The sequence below is a fragment of the Manis javanica genome, chromosome 9 (assembly GCF_040802235.1).
Source record: "Manis javanica isolate MJ-LG chromosome 9, MJ_LKY, whole genome shotgun sequence".
Lineage (NCBI taxonomy): Eukaryota > Metazoa > Chordata > Mammalia > Pholidota > Manidae > Manis > Manis javanica.
The window spans coordinates 100,370,880-100,389,174 of NC_133164.1; the positions used below are offsets into that span (position 1 = coordinate 100,370,880).

The following is an 18,295-nucleotide window of genomic DNA, read 5'->3' on the forward strand; positions in this document are numbered from 1 at the left end:
CAGAAATTCCAGAGATTCATGGTTGGACTTTGACACTTTGGGTGGCAAGGGGTGGTCCTAAAACTACCACATTAGATACAGGGCATGTTTAGCTACGTATCATAAAACCTTCTAAATGTGTGTGTACTCTACTTGATGAACCTAAAATGACAAGCAACTTATGACAAACTACTGTTAATCTTTGCCCCTCTGTATATGTTTTTCCTCTAGTCCATATGAACCCTAACGTGCCAGGGTTCCACATGAAATTCACAGTAGCTCAGTAAAATAATGCTCATGTCCCAAGGAGGATGTTTGTGCATCAGACTATGGCAAAGACTCAGCAGGCTAAGTTCCACATCCCACAAGCACCTGCACCTACCAGAGCAAGAGGAGAGGCTGGACCCCTGAAACCTGAAGAGGACTGCATTTCTTTACATGAACTCCCCTAACAGGAAAACCACATACAGTTGGGGGGTGCACCCTCCCTCAGTGACAGCAGCTTCCTTCTGGCAAGCACACCACTAGGTAAGGAAGCCCAAAGACCAGGCAGACCCTTTGCTCAGGGGCCCCAGGTCCTCATATCCAGGGCATACAAATCTGACACTGTGGCCTGATGCCAGCAGATTCAAAATCTCCCCCAGTATCAGAGAACATTGTGTCTGGTTTCTTTTGCTTTGAAAATCCTAGAGAAAAATGACCATATACTAGAAATATAGTATAAATATTTAATAATTTTTAATGTGCATAGGTTTCTTCCTCTTTCCCATATATTTCTGTGAAACATTTGAAAAGTAAGACCCTAGCTTTTGGGTTCTACTTGGACTTGTATTTTTCAAACTGTGGTACATGACCCATTTGCAAACCATAAATCAAGTCAATGGGTTATGACCAGCAATGTTTAATTAAATAGAATTGAATAAATAACGGTAATAATGTTTTATTAAACTTGTTTTATGCATGTGTGTACTGGGTGGCAGTATCAAATGTATTTATTACTAAGGGTTACATTCCAAAATATATGGACACCACTGATTTACACCACCATCCCCATTGCATCAGGGGACCCTTGGACAGTCATGCCTGGGCAGTAGAAGCTTTGCTGATTAGCCAATACCTTCTCTATGGCTGTATGGAAAAGCTATTTTATTCCCAGGAGAAATCTATAAATTGCCAGTCCTCCATAGTCTCCCTCTCCTGTGAGGTGTTTCAGGGCTGCACATACCACATGACTTAGTATTTTAGTATATTTTGTTTGTGGTTTCATTCATAAATCTTATCTTATAAACTAGTTTCTAAGAACTTTAGGACATAGATATCATTTACTTCTTGGGTATCACTCATAGCCTATAGCAGAGGGTCTTGTGAATGCTTAAAAAGAGACAAAAACCAGTAAACTGTTCCTTGTTTGTGTGGGAGCATCTTACGCGCCCCCTCTGTCTTCAGGAAAGAATAGCATATACCTTTCTTTCAGAAAGTCTTCAAATTCTTTGCAGTTCTTGCGGCCATTGTTCAGATGTTGGATGACGCTGTCGTAGCCAACAGTGCTGAGGATGTCTGAACTCTGGTGGGGAAAAAACATCATGTCAGAACAGGAATGGTGATGACAGCATCCCCAGGTCTGAAGGGAGGACAGAGAGGGACAGAGCAGAATGTGGGGGAGCCTGGCAATGGACATTTCTGAAACACTTAACCTCCAAGACTTCTGTGACCAACAAGAAGTAAGTTTTCAGAACAGAAGAAGTAAGAGTGCATGTAGCTGTGGAAGAATTTCAAAAAGTATGAAACTGAAGGGCCACAAAACAGGAAGGAAGTGACAGAGGACTAAGAGGCACATGGATGAGGGAGCTGGCGAGGCTCAGGTCCCTAATGGTCCCCACCCAGTGGGTACCCACTCCAGCCTTCTGCAGAGGCCACCTTCATCCTGCTGAGAGGCAGTTCACTCACACCATGGTTCATTTTAACCAGTGGTTGTAACCTTATATGTCCTCAAACTTGTCTTAGAGCTTGACCCTGACATCTCTTCCCACAGCCAATAAGCCCACTGGAGGGAGCAAAGGGCAAGCAGCTCTGAGCCAGGAGTCAGGCCCAGGAGTAGGAGAGGGGCTGGCTTCCCCCTGGGAAACATGAAAGGAAGCCCAGTAGCCAGCATGCCCCGCATGGTCACTGGCCCCAACTTGGGAGAAAGGAATTTTTAGAAAATCTTAAATTATAAGTTTGTTCCTATTTTATTCTACTATGTGCTCTGAGGTTGGAGGAAGCTACCCAAACCTCCCAAAAGAAGTAGCCCCAGATGCAGTAAGTTTTAAAAAGTCTAAGTCCCCTCAGCTCGCCAAACCAACAAATCACTGGCTCTTGAGAATAACCCTAAAGTGCCCCCTGCTGAGGCTGGTTCTCTGGTTTCTATCCCCAAAATGTACAATTGGTCACCTGATTCAGATTCCCGTCCCCTAGGAAGGCTGGTTAGGCTGCCTCTGGGTGCACCCGGAGAGCTTTGAACTCACCTACCCCCAGCCCAGCCAAGGCAGATCATCCCTTCCCAGCCCCAAGTCGCTGAAGGAGGTGTCACTCTGCCATTGGGTGGGAATGGGGGGTTCCTGAAGATACTTCTCTACCCAGAGGAGGGGCACTGGAGAAACACTCTTCCAGGTGCTACCATTCATCATGGCATGGCTGAGCAGACAGCGGTCCCAGACTGCAGGACCAAGGCCTGAGGCTGATTTCAAACACAGCCTTCGGAAACTTAACTGGCCATAACTCAAACAAGGCATTTTAAAGAATGGATTATTGTAAGTATAATAAATTTTACACATGGGCATATAAATAAATCTAAGTTAGAAATATACTTTATCCTATGGGTTCTGGCTATTGTTTAAGCATAGATTTAGGCCTTGGGAACTCTAAAACACCAGCCTCCAATAGAGCTTCATTTCCCCACCTAGCCCCTCATGCACACTCTTCTGTTTCAGCCAGGCAGGCTTCTTACTATCCCCTGAAATGTAGTGCTCAGTAGCAAGTCTAAGATGATGCTTACATTATCCCCTCCTGGATCCAAATCCAGCCCTTGAGTGGCACCCCCACCCCACCATGTGACAGCCTTGCTGTCCCAACTCTTGGGCAAGTGTCTGCAGTCTCTTCCAAGTCTTGGACCACTCCTGCACACACATCCCCGAATACAGCTTAATGTTATGCACACCAAAGTAAAACTCTGTAGAATGAAAATGCCTATTCTGCTCCCCACCAGACACATCTGAAAAGAACAATGAAACATAGAATCTCCTGAGTGGATGAATGGGTACAAAGAGTCAATGCCAATGCTGTTCTGTGGACAGAAGTGCTTTGATTTTCCCAGAGAAAGACACTTAGGTTCTCTGTCTTAAGATATTCATTTGAAAAGGTGGTTTCCTTTTTCTTAATTAAGGGTACAGACACTCTTTGATCTGGAAGGGAGGATAGAGCTAGACCAGGTTTTCCTGGAAACAAACCAAATCACCAGGCCTCCTGACTACTAGCCTTACAAAACCAGAATTGCTGCTTCAGAGTCATCACTTGAGAGGAGCTACAGAGGCAACCAAAAAAGGAAATCCCCAAGAGAACACAAAGAGTGCCCAAGGCCACATTCACAGTGGGGGAGGGTTTGGCCAGGAAACACCTTCCTGTGCTACCCAGAGAGCTAGGACTGGCAGGAGTCAGAATAGGGGAACCAAGCAGGAAAGAACACTGTGTGAGCACCAAGATGGCATCACAGATCTGCCATCAGATGTGAGTGTGCCCAACCCAGAGCCCCAATATTCTCAGCTTGGTAATCAGAGTCCTCTACACAGTATCTGTGACTTCTCTCCTCCAGCTTTTCCCACATGGGTCTCTTTCCTGTCCTCCAAGTGGTCAATGTACATTTCTACCCCCCGGACCTTTGCACATGGCATTGCCTCCTCTTTGTTTAAGTCTCATTTGCTAAAATCCACCTCTGCTTCAGGGCTAGTTCAAATCCCATTTCCTCTTTGAAGTCTTCCTCAAATAATTCACTGTATAGTCTCCTCTCCGTCTTCTGAATGTCTGGAGTATTTAATGCCTATTCCTTATTTGGCTTTTATTATATATTATTTTGCATCATTAGTTAACATCTTTTTAAAAAATCAGTTTACTTCTTATAGAGTGTGGAATTAAAGAAAAGCTGACCTCCAATACTAGGGGCCAAAAAGATTTCTAGAAGTAGGCCTAAGTACTGAAAATGTCATTAACTCTGGGAGTCTCAAATGGCCACCCTTGAAAACTTAAACTTTCTAACTCTATAATGCCATCTTTTAATCAGAACCAAGTTGAAAGCTGAACAAAGTGTGTATCACCACATCTGTTTTCCTTTGTCCTCCAGATTCCTGCTCAAGGACATAAGATAAGATAAGCAAGAATGTTTCCCTTAACCTTAATGCCCTTTTGTGCCAAGATGGTATATCAACTCCAACCCTTTTTTTAGCATCACATATTTTATGTAAGTGGAATATGCTCCTTTGAAATTCTGTCATTTTTCCCTGTTTCCCCAAGGATATAAAAACCTTTGTATGACTTGGGCTCCTGGAAATATTTCTCCTACCCATGGGAGTTAATATTTCCTGGCTTAAGTCCTTAGTTGGGCTCAAATAAAATTATCTTTATTTCAAGGCGATTTTGATGAATTTTTCATCAACAAGAATATCTGGATTATACCCAAACTTTATCACTCACAGTAGCTTCCACATTAGTGGTGCTTGAGAAATGTCTGTTAATTCTATATCAACTACAGACAAGGTATTAAAAAGGTCACAAAGCCAGCATAAGATAGAGTTCTTGCAATCAGGGAACCTATCATTCATTTAGGGAGTCAGTAAAAGACATTTACATAAAACAAACGTGTAACACAAGGAAAATTAGAGGCCAACACATTATGCAAGACTATATAGTGAAAATATCTAAGGAATGAAGGAGGAAAGAGGAATAAGCTAGGGTCATCAGAAAAGAGAATAAACGAGATTTACAGAGACTTTAAATGACTGGCTTTTCACACAAGAAATTGGAATATATTCCAAACTAATTAAAGAAAACAACACAGCAAAATTTGGGATACAGCAAAATGGTGCTTAGAGGGAAACTTATAGCTCTAAATGCTTGTATTAGGAATGAAAGAAGGTCTTAAAGTTAATGATCTAAGCTTTCACTTTACGGAGCCAGGAAAAGAACAATTAAATCTACAGTAAGGAGAAGGAAATAAAAATACTGGGATGCAATGAAATAAAAATGGACAAACAAAAGAGAAAATTCATGAAATTAAAAGTCAGTTGAGGGTGGGCTGGAAGGGCCATGAGGGACTTCCTGGAATAATGGAAATGCTTATGGCCACATGACCCACATTCTTATTAAGATCTTTCTATAGAGGTGTGGGATGTATCGGTGTATGCAGTTTTCAAAACTCATTGATCTGTGCATTTCATCTTACATAGATTGCACTCAAAAAACTTTTTAAAAGGCAAAGGAAATGATTAAGATTCAAAGGAATAATGGGAGGGGGGCAGTCACTGAGAGGAAGTGAGGAAACCAAGCCTGGGAAAGGGCTCTGGTCTTGGCATCTTGGGTGCGGCTGCAGATGAAAATGAAGGGAAAGCAGATCCAAGAACCCAGCAAACTTCCCAAAGACACAGAAAGTAAGGGTTAGGAATGCTCAAATTATGTATAAAGAACTCACATGCCTCAACACCCAAAAAACCAATAACCCAATAAAAAAATGGACAGAGGACCTGAACAGACACTTCTCCAAAGAAGAAATTCATTAACAAATGGGCAGAGGATATGAAGAGACAGTTCTCCAAAGAAGAAATTCAGATAGCCAACAGACACATGAAAAGATGTTCCTCATCACTAATCATCAGGGAAATGCAAATTAAAACCACAATGAGATATCACCTCACACCAATAAGGATGGCTAGCATTGAAAAGACTAAGAACAACAAATGCTGGCGAGGATGCAGAGAAAGGGGAACCCTCCTACACTGCTGGTGGGAATCTAAGCTAGTTCAACCATTGTGGAAAGCAGTATGGAGGTTCCTCAAAAAACTAAAAATAGAAATACCATTTAACCCTGGAATCCCACTCCTAGGAATTTTCCCAAAGGAAACAAGATCCCTGATTCAAAAAGACATATGCACACCTCTGTTTATGTCAGCACAATTTACAATAGCCAAGATATGGAAGCAACCTAAGTGTCCATCAGTAGATGAATGGATAAAGAAGATGTTGTACATATATACAATGGAATACTATTCAGCCATAAGAAAGAAACAAACCCTACCATTTACAACAACATGGATGGAGTTGGAGGACATTACGCTCAGTGAAATAAGCCAGGCAGTGAAAGACAAATGCCAAACGATTTCTCTCATTTGTGGAGTATAACAACAAAGCAAAACTGAAGGAACAAAATGGCAGCAGACTAAGAGACTCCAAGAATGAACTAGTCGTTACCAAAGGGGAGGGGTGTGGGAGGGAGGGAGAAGGGGACTGAGGGGTATTACGTTTAGTGCACATGGTGTGGGGGATCACAGGGAGAACAGTGTAGCGCAGAGAAGGCACATAGTGAATCTGTGGCATCTTACTACACTGATGGACAGTGACTACATTGGGGTATGGGGGTATGGGTAGGGACTTGATAATATGGGTAAATGTAGTAACCACAATGTTTTTTCATGTGAAAGCTTTATAAGTGTATATCAATCATACCTTAATAAAAAACAAAAAATAAAAAAAGAAGAAATTCAGATGGTCAACAGGGACATGAAAAGATGCTCCATATCACTAATCACCAGGAAAATGCAAACTAAATATCACAATGAATTATAAAATTATAAATACCACAATGAAATATCATCTCAGGCCAGTTACAATGGCTACTATCCAAAAGACAAGAAATAACAAATGCTGGCAAGGGTGCAGAGTAATAGGAACCCTCCTACACTGTTGGTGGGACTGCAAATTGGTGCAATCTCTGTGGAAAGCAGTATGGAGGTTCCTCAAAAAACTAAAAATAGAAATACCATTTGACCCAGTCAGTCCACGCCTAGGAATTTACCGAAAGAAAACAAAATCCCTGATTCAAAAAGATATGTGCACCCCTATGTCTATCGTCACGCTGTTTGCAATTGCCAATATAAGGAAGCAACCTAAGTGTCCATCAGTAGTTGAATGGATAAAGAAGATGTGGTACATATACACAATGGAATATTATTCAGCCATGAAAAGGAAAGAAATTCTGCCATTTGCAACAACATGGGTGCAGCTAGAGGTATTATGCTCAGTGAAATAAGCCAAGTGGGGAAAGACAAATACCAAATGATTTCAGTTATTTGTGGAGTATAAAAACAAAGCAAAACAGATGGAACAGCATTAGGCTCACACACACTGAGAGTGACCAGTGGTTACCAAGGGGACAGGATGTAGGTAGGGGAATGTTGAACCACTGTAACATATGTTTGATAAAATAAAATTAAATAAATAATGCTCAAATTATAAAGATGTAAACAGCATTCAAGTTATAATCAGTGGATTAGTACTTGAACCATAGAGCAACTTAAATTTTTTTAAGACAAAAATTTGCTAGATCCAGCAATGAGCATGTGTGTGCCACATCCAGATGTGTAAGCCAAAGAATTAATAAAAGCAGTCTCATCATAAGCATGCCAGCAGGCATTCCAGACCAAAGGTGGGTACGGGTTCAGAGAAGGAAGAAGTCTTCATGGGCTGCCTGGTGGAGGGAGCTCACTGTCCTCCTGTTTTCCACCCCAGCTCTAATACTCAGGTCTGGTTTCCCTCACTCAATCCAGGCACATGTGTCCCTCCTTCCTTCCCAGCTTGGAGCCCTGTGCAGCAGGGGGATCTGACAAGTTGTTTCTAGGCTCCATTTCCACCATGTGGCCTCTGGGCTTAAAGGCAGATGGAAAGTGAGGAGAACCTGCAGCCCCCAAAGATGCCAGAGAATTACAGGTGCTGCCACCAGAGAACACCTGTGATACAGTTCTGGGCCCATGCCTGGTTTTGTGCTGCATCTCATGACCATCCTACCATGATGTCTGCTACCCAGAGTTTCTCTAGATGTGGGCTCCAAGGACTACCTGTGCCAGATCACCTAGGCAGTTTGGAAAACAGGCAGACCCCCAGGTCCCACCCAAGACCTGCTGGTTCTGAACCTGGGGTGGGGGAATCTCCACTTTTGATGCTCCTTCCAAGTGACTGTATTGCCATTTGAGAACTGCTGCCATAGAAATTATGAAAGACAGAAGAACAATTATGGCTCCTGCCTAGAGGCTATGAGAAGAAAGCAGGCTACATATACATGAAACCAGAGAACATTTCAGAATGGGATGGTGGGAGATCGAAGACTAGGAAAGGGCAATGGAGAAGAGTGCAGAGAAGACTCTCCATTGTTTGCACTTCATTATAAAACCTCTGAGTGTGAGTAAAAAATGCAAAGTGGCACTGATGCCTTTTGGAAGCCTTTTGGGTAAATGTAGTAACCACATTGTTTTTTCATGCGAAACCTTCATAAGAGTGTATATCAATCATACCTTAATAAAAAATAAAAAATAAAAAACAGAAGAAATTCAGATGGTCAACAGGGACATGAAAAGATGCTCCATATCACTAATCACCAGGAAAATGCAAATTCTAGCCCACTAGAATGGGAAGGAGGCCACTAACTTTGCATTACATACAAAGGCTGCATTTGTTTGCCACTTGGGTGTGTGAGGCATAAGCATGTTGCACTTTGCATTAAAAGACCACAACATATTGCATAAACACAGTGAGCAAGGAGCTCCTTCCATAGTTTGCAGTTGGAGAAAATAAGACATTAGAAAGAGGGGTTGTTATCACTTCCTCCAACCATGGTGAAAGATTTTAACTCTCACCCAACAAGATTATCCAAATCTGTTATTTAATTAAGAGCTATATGACAATAGTACACTTTGGATAAAGACTGGGAAGTTCATTCTACCTCCCTATGCTCTCAACCTTGATCTTTCTTTCCTACTTAATTTCCTATCTCTTTTGCCTGGAAAGGTAAAACCAAATGGACCAAATTCACCATATCTGCAAATATGGATTAATTATCATTAATTAATTTGAATAATTAGGTCTAAAATACATTGAATACTTGCTGTATTCCAAACAGTATATCAAGTATTTTGGACAGAATATCTTGTTTGATTCTCTAATATTCCTGTGACATAGGTGTCTTTATTTAATCTTCATTTTACAGGACAGGAAATGGAGTCTTATTCTGTAAATCAAGTCTGTGTTCTTAAACCACTCAACTCCCCAGCTTCTCTTATTGGAGGATAAGGATCATATCTAAATTTTTGTCAGTGAGTCCATCTCCCTGAACTGCTAAATGGGACACACACAGGCTTTAACACCAAACTTGGTTTGAGCCCCAATTCTACCATGAACAAGCTGTGTGACTTTAAGCTAATCACTCAATCTCTCTTATTGTTAATTTACTAAACTGTAAAAAGGGGATTATTGAAAGGATCAAATGAGATAATGTGCTTTGAGTTTGTTACATGCTTCACAAACTACAGGAATGAAGGAAGACACAATCAAATTTTTCAAGACCAGGCTACATAAGCAAAAAAGCATATGTGTTAGGACCAGGTGAATTCTTTTACTGAAAGCAGTAAAATAAACAGAGCCTTTTAGCTTTTCAAAAATAGCTTTGTCATCATCTGAGGAAGCAGCTGATGTCAGAAAGAACCTCAGCAAGGGCTACACATTTCCAGCCATGTTTTCCTAAGCCCGAAAGACAAAATCACTCTAGTGTTACCTGGTGTGTTGTTCAGCCTTCTCGTCAGCTATAACAGTGGATTGTGAAGGCAAGGGTGAAGCCCCACCCCTGTGCCCACTCCAACCTTGTCCTACAAGCCCACAGCGTGCCTCCCTCACCTCCTAGAACCCTCAGTCAGACATCCCAGCTCTCCAGCCTGGATCCACACTTGACATTTGCACATTCTAAATGTCAAGTCACCAGGTTAACTAAAAAAACAACTCCACTCAATTGAAAATACCTTCAGTGAAAGGAAATCCTGAGAAAGTAACTGGGAAATGTAGTCTCCTCATGAGAAGAAAAAAAAAAGTGACTAGAAGGATGTGTACCAAAATGTTGAAAGCTCTCTTCTTAGCATGTTTCTGTATTTTCTAAATTTTCTATAACATAGTTGTATTACTTTTATAATCTGAAGTCTTTCTTCTCCCTACCTCCATCCCTTAGAGATGCAAATTGAAGTCGTTCTCTCTCATCTGTTTGCTGCCCCACTAAATTAACAAATGATCCACAGCCACAATAGAAAATAAGGAAGGACCCCGTGAGGAAGCTGGAAATTTGTAGGAATTTATGTAATATAAAAAGCAGATGGAGCTAGATAAACAGAGGTTGGGAGCCAGTATTCCAACCCACACAAAACAAGAAATTCCACAAACTTTCCCAGCAAAGCCCTAGAGTTCAAATCAGCAGGGCTAAACCTGGTGCAGCCATGGAGAAATCAGCAGGGTGTTTGTAGGAAGGACACTGGGAATCCAGCCAGTGCCCTGCCCCATTCTGGGTGGAAAAAGAACAGATGATTCTGACTTTTGTGCCAAGGACACAGCTGGTGAGGACTCCACCCTGCAGCAGCAGGCTCCCAGCAAGGACATGAAGACGGGAACAGCAATGGGGCACTGTCCCTAGGTACCATCAAAGCTTCCACAGTACAAATTGAAGGAAACAAAAGTTCTGCACAGTCCTAAACTTCTGTAAATGCCCTTCACTTCCAAGCTAACACTTCTTCCATTTTCTCACTCCAGACACAAAAATGTCAGAAATTATCATTATTTGTAGGAGATACAAGTATCTACTTAGAAACAAGAGTATCAAGTGAGAAGTTAGCTGAATTAAATATTTTTTTAAAAAATAGCTTTCTTTGAAAACTACAGGACACTCATGAGAAAACTTAAAGAAGACACCAATAAATGGAAGCCTATCCTATGCTCATGGATAGGAAGAATTAATATTGTCATAAAGGCCATCCTCCCTAAAGCAAACAATGATTCAGCACAATCCCCATTAAAATACCAACAGCATTCTTCAACAATCTAGAACAAATAGTTCTAAAATTCATATGGAACCACAAAAGACCCCAAATAGCCAAAGCAATCCTGAGAAAGAACAACAAAGCTGGGGAGATTACATTCCCTAACTTCAAGCTCTATTACAAAGCTACAGTAATCAAAACAATTTGGTACTGGCACAAGAACAGACCCATAGACCAATGGAACAGACTAGAGAGCCCTGATATAAACCCACACATATATGGTCAATTAATACATGATAAAGGAGCCATGAATATACAGTGGAGAAAAGATAGCCTCTTTAACAACTGGTATTGGGAAAACTGGACAGCTACATGTAGGAGAATAAAACTGGACTATTGTCAAACTCCATAAACAAAAGTAAATTTGAAATGGATCAAAGACTGGAATGTAAGTCATGAAACCATAAAACTCTTAGAAGAAAACACAGGCAAAAATCTCTTCAATATAACCTTGAGCAACTTCTTCCTGAACACATATCATTTGGCAAGGGAAACAAAAGCAAAAGTGAACAAATGGGACTGCATCAATCTAAAAAGCTTCTGTACAGCAATGGACACCATTAGCAGAATGAAAAGGCATCCTACAGTATGAGACAATATATTCATCAACGATTTATCCTATTAAGGGATTAACATCCAAGATACATAAAGAACTCATATGCCTCAACACCCAAAAAACAAATAACCCAATTAAAAAATGGGCAGAGGATCTGAACAGACACTTCTGCAAACAAGAAATCTGAACAGACACTTCTCCAACAGGCACATGAAAACATGCTCCAGATCACTAATCATCAGGAAAATGCAAATAAAACCTCAATGAAGTATCACCTCACACCAGTTAGGATGGCCAACATCCAAAAGACAAGAAACAACAAATGCTGGTGAGGATGCAGAGAAAAGGGACCTCTCTTACACTGTTGGTGGAAATGTAAATTGGTTCAGCCCCTGTGGAAAGCAATATGGAGGTTCCTCAAAAAACTGAAAAGAGAAATACCATTTGACCCAGTCATTCCACTCCTAGCAATTTACCCAAAGAAAATAAAATCCCTGATTTGAAAAGATATATGCACCCCTATGTTTACTGATGCACCATTTATAATAGCCAAGACAATGGAAGCAACCTAAGTGTCCATCAATAGATGAATGGATAAAGAAGATGTGGTACATACACACAATGAAATATTATTCAGTTATAAAAATTAAAGAAATCCTACCATTTGCAACAACATGGATGGATCTAGAAGGTATTATGTTCACTGAAATAAGCCAGGTGGAGAAAGACAAATACCAAATGCTTTCACTCATTTGTGGAGTATAAAAACAAAGTGAAACTGAAGGAACAAAATAGCAGCAGATTCACAGACTCTGAGAAGGGACTAGTGGTTACCAGAGCGAAGGGGTTGGGGAGAGTGGGTGAGGAGGGAGAGGGGATTAAGGGGCCCTATAATTCGCCACTACAATATAGGTTGGTCACTGGGATGGTAGTACAGCACAGAGAATACAATTAATGACTCTATAACATCTTACTATGTTGATGGACAGTAACTGCAATGGAGGGAGTGAGGACTTGATAATATGGGTAAATGTTGAACCACTGTGTTGTGTATGTGAAACCATCATAAGATTGTGTATCAATGATACTTTAATATAAAAAAAGCAATAGCTTTCTTATATGTCAACAAAATGCAATTTAAACTTCAAAATCTTATTCAAAGTGCTGACAAAACCTGTAAAATACCTAGGAATAAGCCTTCCTGAAGAGAAACTACAAAACATTACCAAAAAGTAGAAACAAAGGTCTTAATACATCCTGAAATATATCCTAGTCCAAGATGAGAAAACCCAATATTGGAAAGATTCAGTTCTCCCCAAGTAAATCTATGGAGTTAAAATAATTTCAATCAAAACCAAAATCTTAATGGGGGTTCATTTTAAATTTAAGTTTATTCTAAAGCCCACCTAAAAAGAATGAAAATAGCCCATAAAATGTTGACACAATAAATAATGAGTGAGGATTTACCCTACCATGTTAAAAACAGTAAAGTAACCAAAAAATTTTCAAGTATGGTATTGGCATTGAGACTTGGTGATCAAATAACTAAAATACAAACAACAGTCCAAAAATGGCCTTATATAAGGGGATTTAATATGATAAAGGAAGTATGTGAAACCAGATAGCAAAGGATGGATGGCTTATTAAATAAATGTTATTGTGACAAGTATCCATTTTGCCAAAAACTAAATATAGAGCCTGTCATGCTCTAAAGTAAATATTTGATGAATTAAAGGTCTAAATATGGAACTTATAAACATGTAAGAAGAAAATATAGACTGTATAAGTTTTTTTTTAAATATTGAGGCAACAGATTTTTCTAAATATGATTCCAAAGTTAGAAGATATAAAAACTAACATATTGGCCTATTCTGAAGATATAACTTATCAAAACTGATCCCATTTGAGATACAACTTACCAAAATTGACCCCACTGACCACAGGCCAATTTCCATAGAAGAAAACAGAGGAGCAGAAAAATCAAGGAGCAGAAAAAAGCAACAGAACTGGATGTTTTTGTAGGACAATGGAATTCTACCAAACCTTCAGAGGAAAAAAAGGTATTTCTAAGGTCTATAACAGATTGGAAATGAAAGAAAATTTCCTAATTCACTTTGTAAAGCAAGAATAATGCGTAAAACTCAATAGAATACAAAAAAGATATAGACCAATATCAATCGTGAATATTATTTTAAAAGTATTAAATAAAATATTAGCAAAATAATCCAATACCACATTACAAAGAGCATACATATATCATGAGTTGGTGGGATTGAATCCAGGAATGTGAAACTGGTTGAATACTAGGAAATTTATTAACCTGATAAACCATTTTTACAAGTCTAAGAAAAAAAGTCAGGATTTTCTCTTTAGATGCCTGTGGTAGGCTGAATAACGGACCCCAAAGATATCCAAGTCTTAATCTCTGGTCTCCATGAACTTCATGTTATATGGAAAAAATCTTTGCAGATACGGTTAAGGTTATTGAAATGGGAGATTATTATCCTGGATTATCTGGGTGGGCCCTCAATGCAATCATAAATGTTCTTCTTATAAAAGGGAGATTTGACACAGAAGAGGAAAAATCATGTGACCATGCAGGACAAGACTGTAGTGATGTGACCATAAGCCAAGAAATGGCAGCAGCCACCAGAAGCTGGAAAAGACAAGGAATAGATTCTACCCCAGAGCCTCCATAGGGAGTGCAGCCCTGCTAACACCTTGATTTTGTCTCAATGATACTGACTTTGGACTTCTGGCCTTCAGAGCAGTGAGAGATTATATTTCTGTTTTAAGCCACTGAGTTTGTGGCAATTTGTTACAACAGCCACAGGAAAGTAATGCAAAGCCAAAAACCCTTTATATTTGATACCCATCTGATTTTAAAAGAAACTCAAGAAAATAGGAATTGATGATACTTTCTTCAGAATTCTTTGTTCATGGACAGGAAGATTCAAGTCATCAGAATGTCAGTTCTTAGTTAATATACAAATATAATGCTATCCCAATAAAAATACCAACAATTTTTTTAAGTGGCTAAACAAAGTTCATATGAAAAACATAAAAATGCAAAAAAGCTGGAAAATACTGAGAAAGTAAAGGTATGACGGGAAGCCAACCCTACCAGACATTTAAACATATTATGAGGCTCCATAATTAAACAGTATGGTGCTATGTAGTGCTGGCACATAAATAGTCAGACCAGTGGAATAAAATATAAAGTCCAGAAATAGACCCAAGTATACATGGAAATTTAATATATGCTAAAGGTAGCATCTCTTATCACAGGGGCAAAAATGGACTTTTTCATAAATGGTACTGGGACAACTGTTGGTCATTTAGAAAATGATAAAAACAGATCTAAACCCCACACTGTACACAAGAAAAATATACAAAATGGATCAGACATCTAAATGTAAGAATGTGAAACCATGCAAGGACTAGAAGCAAGCAATCCAAAGGTTTTCCAACTATGACTTATAAGCTAAATGCTTATAAGTCAAGTAAAAGAAAAGATTCATATATTTGACCACCTAACAATACAAACATTTTCACAGCAAAAAATAATAAACATAAGAAGACAATTGACAAAGGGATGATACTTGCAACAAAATAACAGCTAAAGGGCTAATATCCCTAATATATAAATAATTCCTTAAAACTGATGGAAAAGGACCAAAAAAATGGACAAGATATATGAGCAGATGATTTAATCTGTGTGTATGTGTCCCTTAAATATAAGGAAAAATATACACCCTTAAAAAAGAGAAACGCAAATGGAAACTTAACTGAGAAGCTGTTTCTCACACATCACCCTAATTTTAGCCAAGTGAAACCCATTTCGGGCTTCTGACCTGCAGAACTGTAAGATAAAAAAATTTGTGTTGTTGTAAGACACTTAGTTTATGGTAATTTGTTACACAGCAACAGGAAATGAACACAACCCCCTTAGCCAAAGGATCAAAGTCAACACCACCAATAACAGGATAGACAAACATCATGTTGCCCCTGATATTGTGAATAACATAGCATCACCTCTGTGAAATTCCTGCCAAAATGCACAACCTAAATCTAATCATAAGGAAACAGGCAAACTTAAATTGAGGGACATTCTGCAAAACAGCTCTCCTGCACTCTTAAAAAAATGTAAAAGTCATAAATGACTAAGAAAGACTGAGGAACTGTCTCAAATTAAAGTGGACTGAATAGACTGATAACTGAATGCAATGCAGAATCCTGGATCAGAGCTGTTTTCCTCTTTCACTGTAAAGACACACTGGGGAAATTTAAGTACAGTATATTCTCTAATAGTTTTGTAGTATGTGATTATTTAAGGGAATATCCTTATATTCAGGAAATATGTATGGTGAGATCATGACCTTGTAAAAGAAGACTCTCCCTATAAATTTAACAAAAAGGCATAAGATTTAGTCAACAAAGTTGACTAATGTTCAATATTACTCATGTAACCTTTAACACAATACAAATCTCTCTCTTTTTTTTTCATACACACACACACACACACACCTCAGGAACATGAGAAAATTTATTTATAATTCCACTGCGAGAGAAAACTGAGAATTGAAGGTGGGTGTTTCAGTTCATAAGGAACGTTAGACCACCCCTACGAGCACGGCTGATACTAGTGCTAAGACTTTTCTGGTTGATAGAAATAAGTTGAAAATTTGTAGGTTACCCCTGGGAAATGCATGACTGTACATACCACAGGATTAAGTCAGTGAGGTGTCAATAACCAGACATACAGGCCCAAAAGTCCTCCTCATGGTCCATGGCATTCCCTGAAGAATCTCCCAGACATGCCCAAGCACTGTCGAGGCCTGGGGAGGCAAGCAAGTGCCAGTAAGAGGTTGTACCTCAAACTGGAAGTAGGTCCTCAAATATGGGAGCAAGGAAACAACAGAGTGAGACTCCAAACTCTAGCAGCCCAGCAAGCCAAGCCCAAGAAGCAAGCCAAATTGAACACTGCAAGTACTGCCACTACTATCAAAAGCAAATAAAGGAAGTGGGAGTCAGGAATCCAAAGTAGGGCAAAGCCAGAGGCCTGGCCAATGTACTGCACTAGCTGACTTGAATTCCCTCTTATTCCATGTGGGAGGTTTGAGTCGAATCCCTTAAAAAGCCCAACAGCCTGTAGCACCCTCATGTCACACAATTTTAGAGGAGTTTCATCTCTATCTACTATCCTTGTGGTGGACCCAGTAGACAAACCAGATAGTCCAAGGAGAATGAATCTTGAAATCTTAAGATTTCTTTTAACTATGAAGACTCTTAACCAGCCACATCCCTGCAGGATAGTGGCTGGGATGCATTTCACAGCTAACTGGGAAACTGCATATCACTCCTTACCCCATACCATCCTTACTCCCTAATCCAGATAGTCAACTGCCTGGGATTTTTCCAAGACAATTTACCTGAGGTAAAGAAATTTCAAGTTAATAGAAAATATTTAATTGTTAATGAATATAACTTTTTCTCATGTAAAACCTGGCCAACCTGGCTTCAGTGCATTTACTCCTATTCAATTCTGTCCATCTTATTCACCTCCATTTCTGAAACCCCAATGCATAATCAGAAGAATCCTCAAAAAAAATTCCCTTGTACTCTCTGAATCTGAATTCTCTAAAGCAAAAGCAGACTTATAATTTCTAGCAAATTTCAAACCTGAAACGAGTCAAGGTTAATCATCAATTAATCAGAAAATGCAATTAATCAGGATATCCTAAACATTCTAGGTCATCAAAGAACCTATTGACTTTCCTACATGGTCTAGTATATTAGAGAACATCTCAGCGCTCAAACATATCATTTCCATCATTTTACAAATGAAGAAACTGAGACCTAGACTGCAATTTGACCAGTCATTATATTCTTAACATGAATAGAAAAACACAAAAGCAAGAAGTGTTACTCAACTGACAACATTCAAATAAAACGCAGTAATTTCAAAAATTGCACATCAGGTTGGTTAGCTTTGATTCTGAGCAATAATACCAAGTAATATGTTTTTTTATTCTAGAAATTACTCATCCTGCATGTCTCAGTGATTCAAGCCTTCCTTGATCCCTGAAATATGTGACTCTTGTTTCTACTTGTTTCTATTCTTTATAAAATTGACAACAACTTGTTTACACTTGAGGGTTTTTCAAGGTTTTAATTTAAATCTAATTAAGCTTTAGTTTTACTTTCCCCACAGCCATTTCACTGAGGCCCGGCCAAGTTCAGAATATCTGGGGTTTTCTGTACTTCAATCCATTTCTTTTGGGAATGAGAATGTTGGGTTTTTTTTCTTATCTTATTAAGGTATCATTGATATACAATCTTATATGAAGGTTTCACATGAGCAACGTTGTGGTCATTACATTCACCCATATTATCAAGTTCCCACTCCCACCTCATTTCAGTCACTGTCCATCAGAACAGCAAGATGCTATAGAGTAACTATTTGTCTACTCTGTGCTATATGGCCTTTCCCGTGACCCTCCTCCATTGTGTGCTAATCATAATGCCCCCTAATCCCCTTCTCCCTTCTTCCCCAACCCTCTCCCCATCCCTTCCCTTTGATAACTGCTAGTTCCTTCTTGGAGTTTGTGTG

The 18,295-nt window shown here is 39.4% G+C and overlaps 1 protein-coding gene across 2 annotated transcripts in view; it reads right to left on the minus strand.

Moving 5' to 3' along the window:
- The window catches only part of PSTPIP2 (proline-serine-threonine phosphatase interacting protein 2), a 74,071-nt gene that overhangs the window by 40,153 nt on the left and 15,623 nt on the right, over positions 1-18,295 (minus strand). For both annotated transcript variants that reach the window (XM_037016969.2, XM_037016966.2), the window contains exon 2: positions 1,443-1,543. In XM_037016969.2, the coding sequence (XP_036872864.1) occupies positions 1,443-1,543 (101 nt within the window). The remainder of the gene's footprint in view (positions 1-1,442; positions 1,544-18,295) is intronic.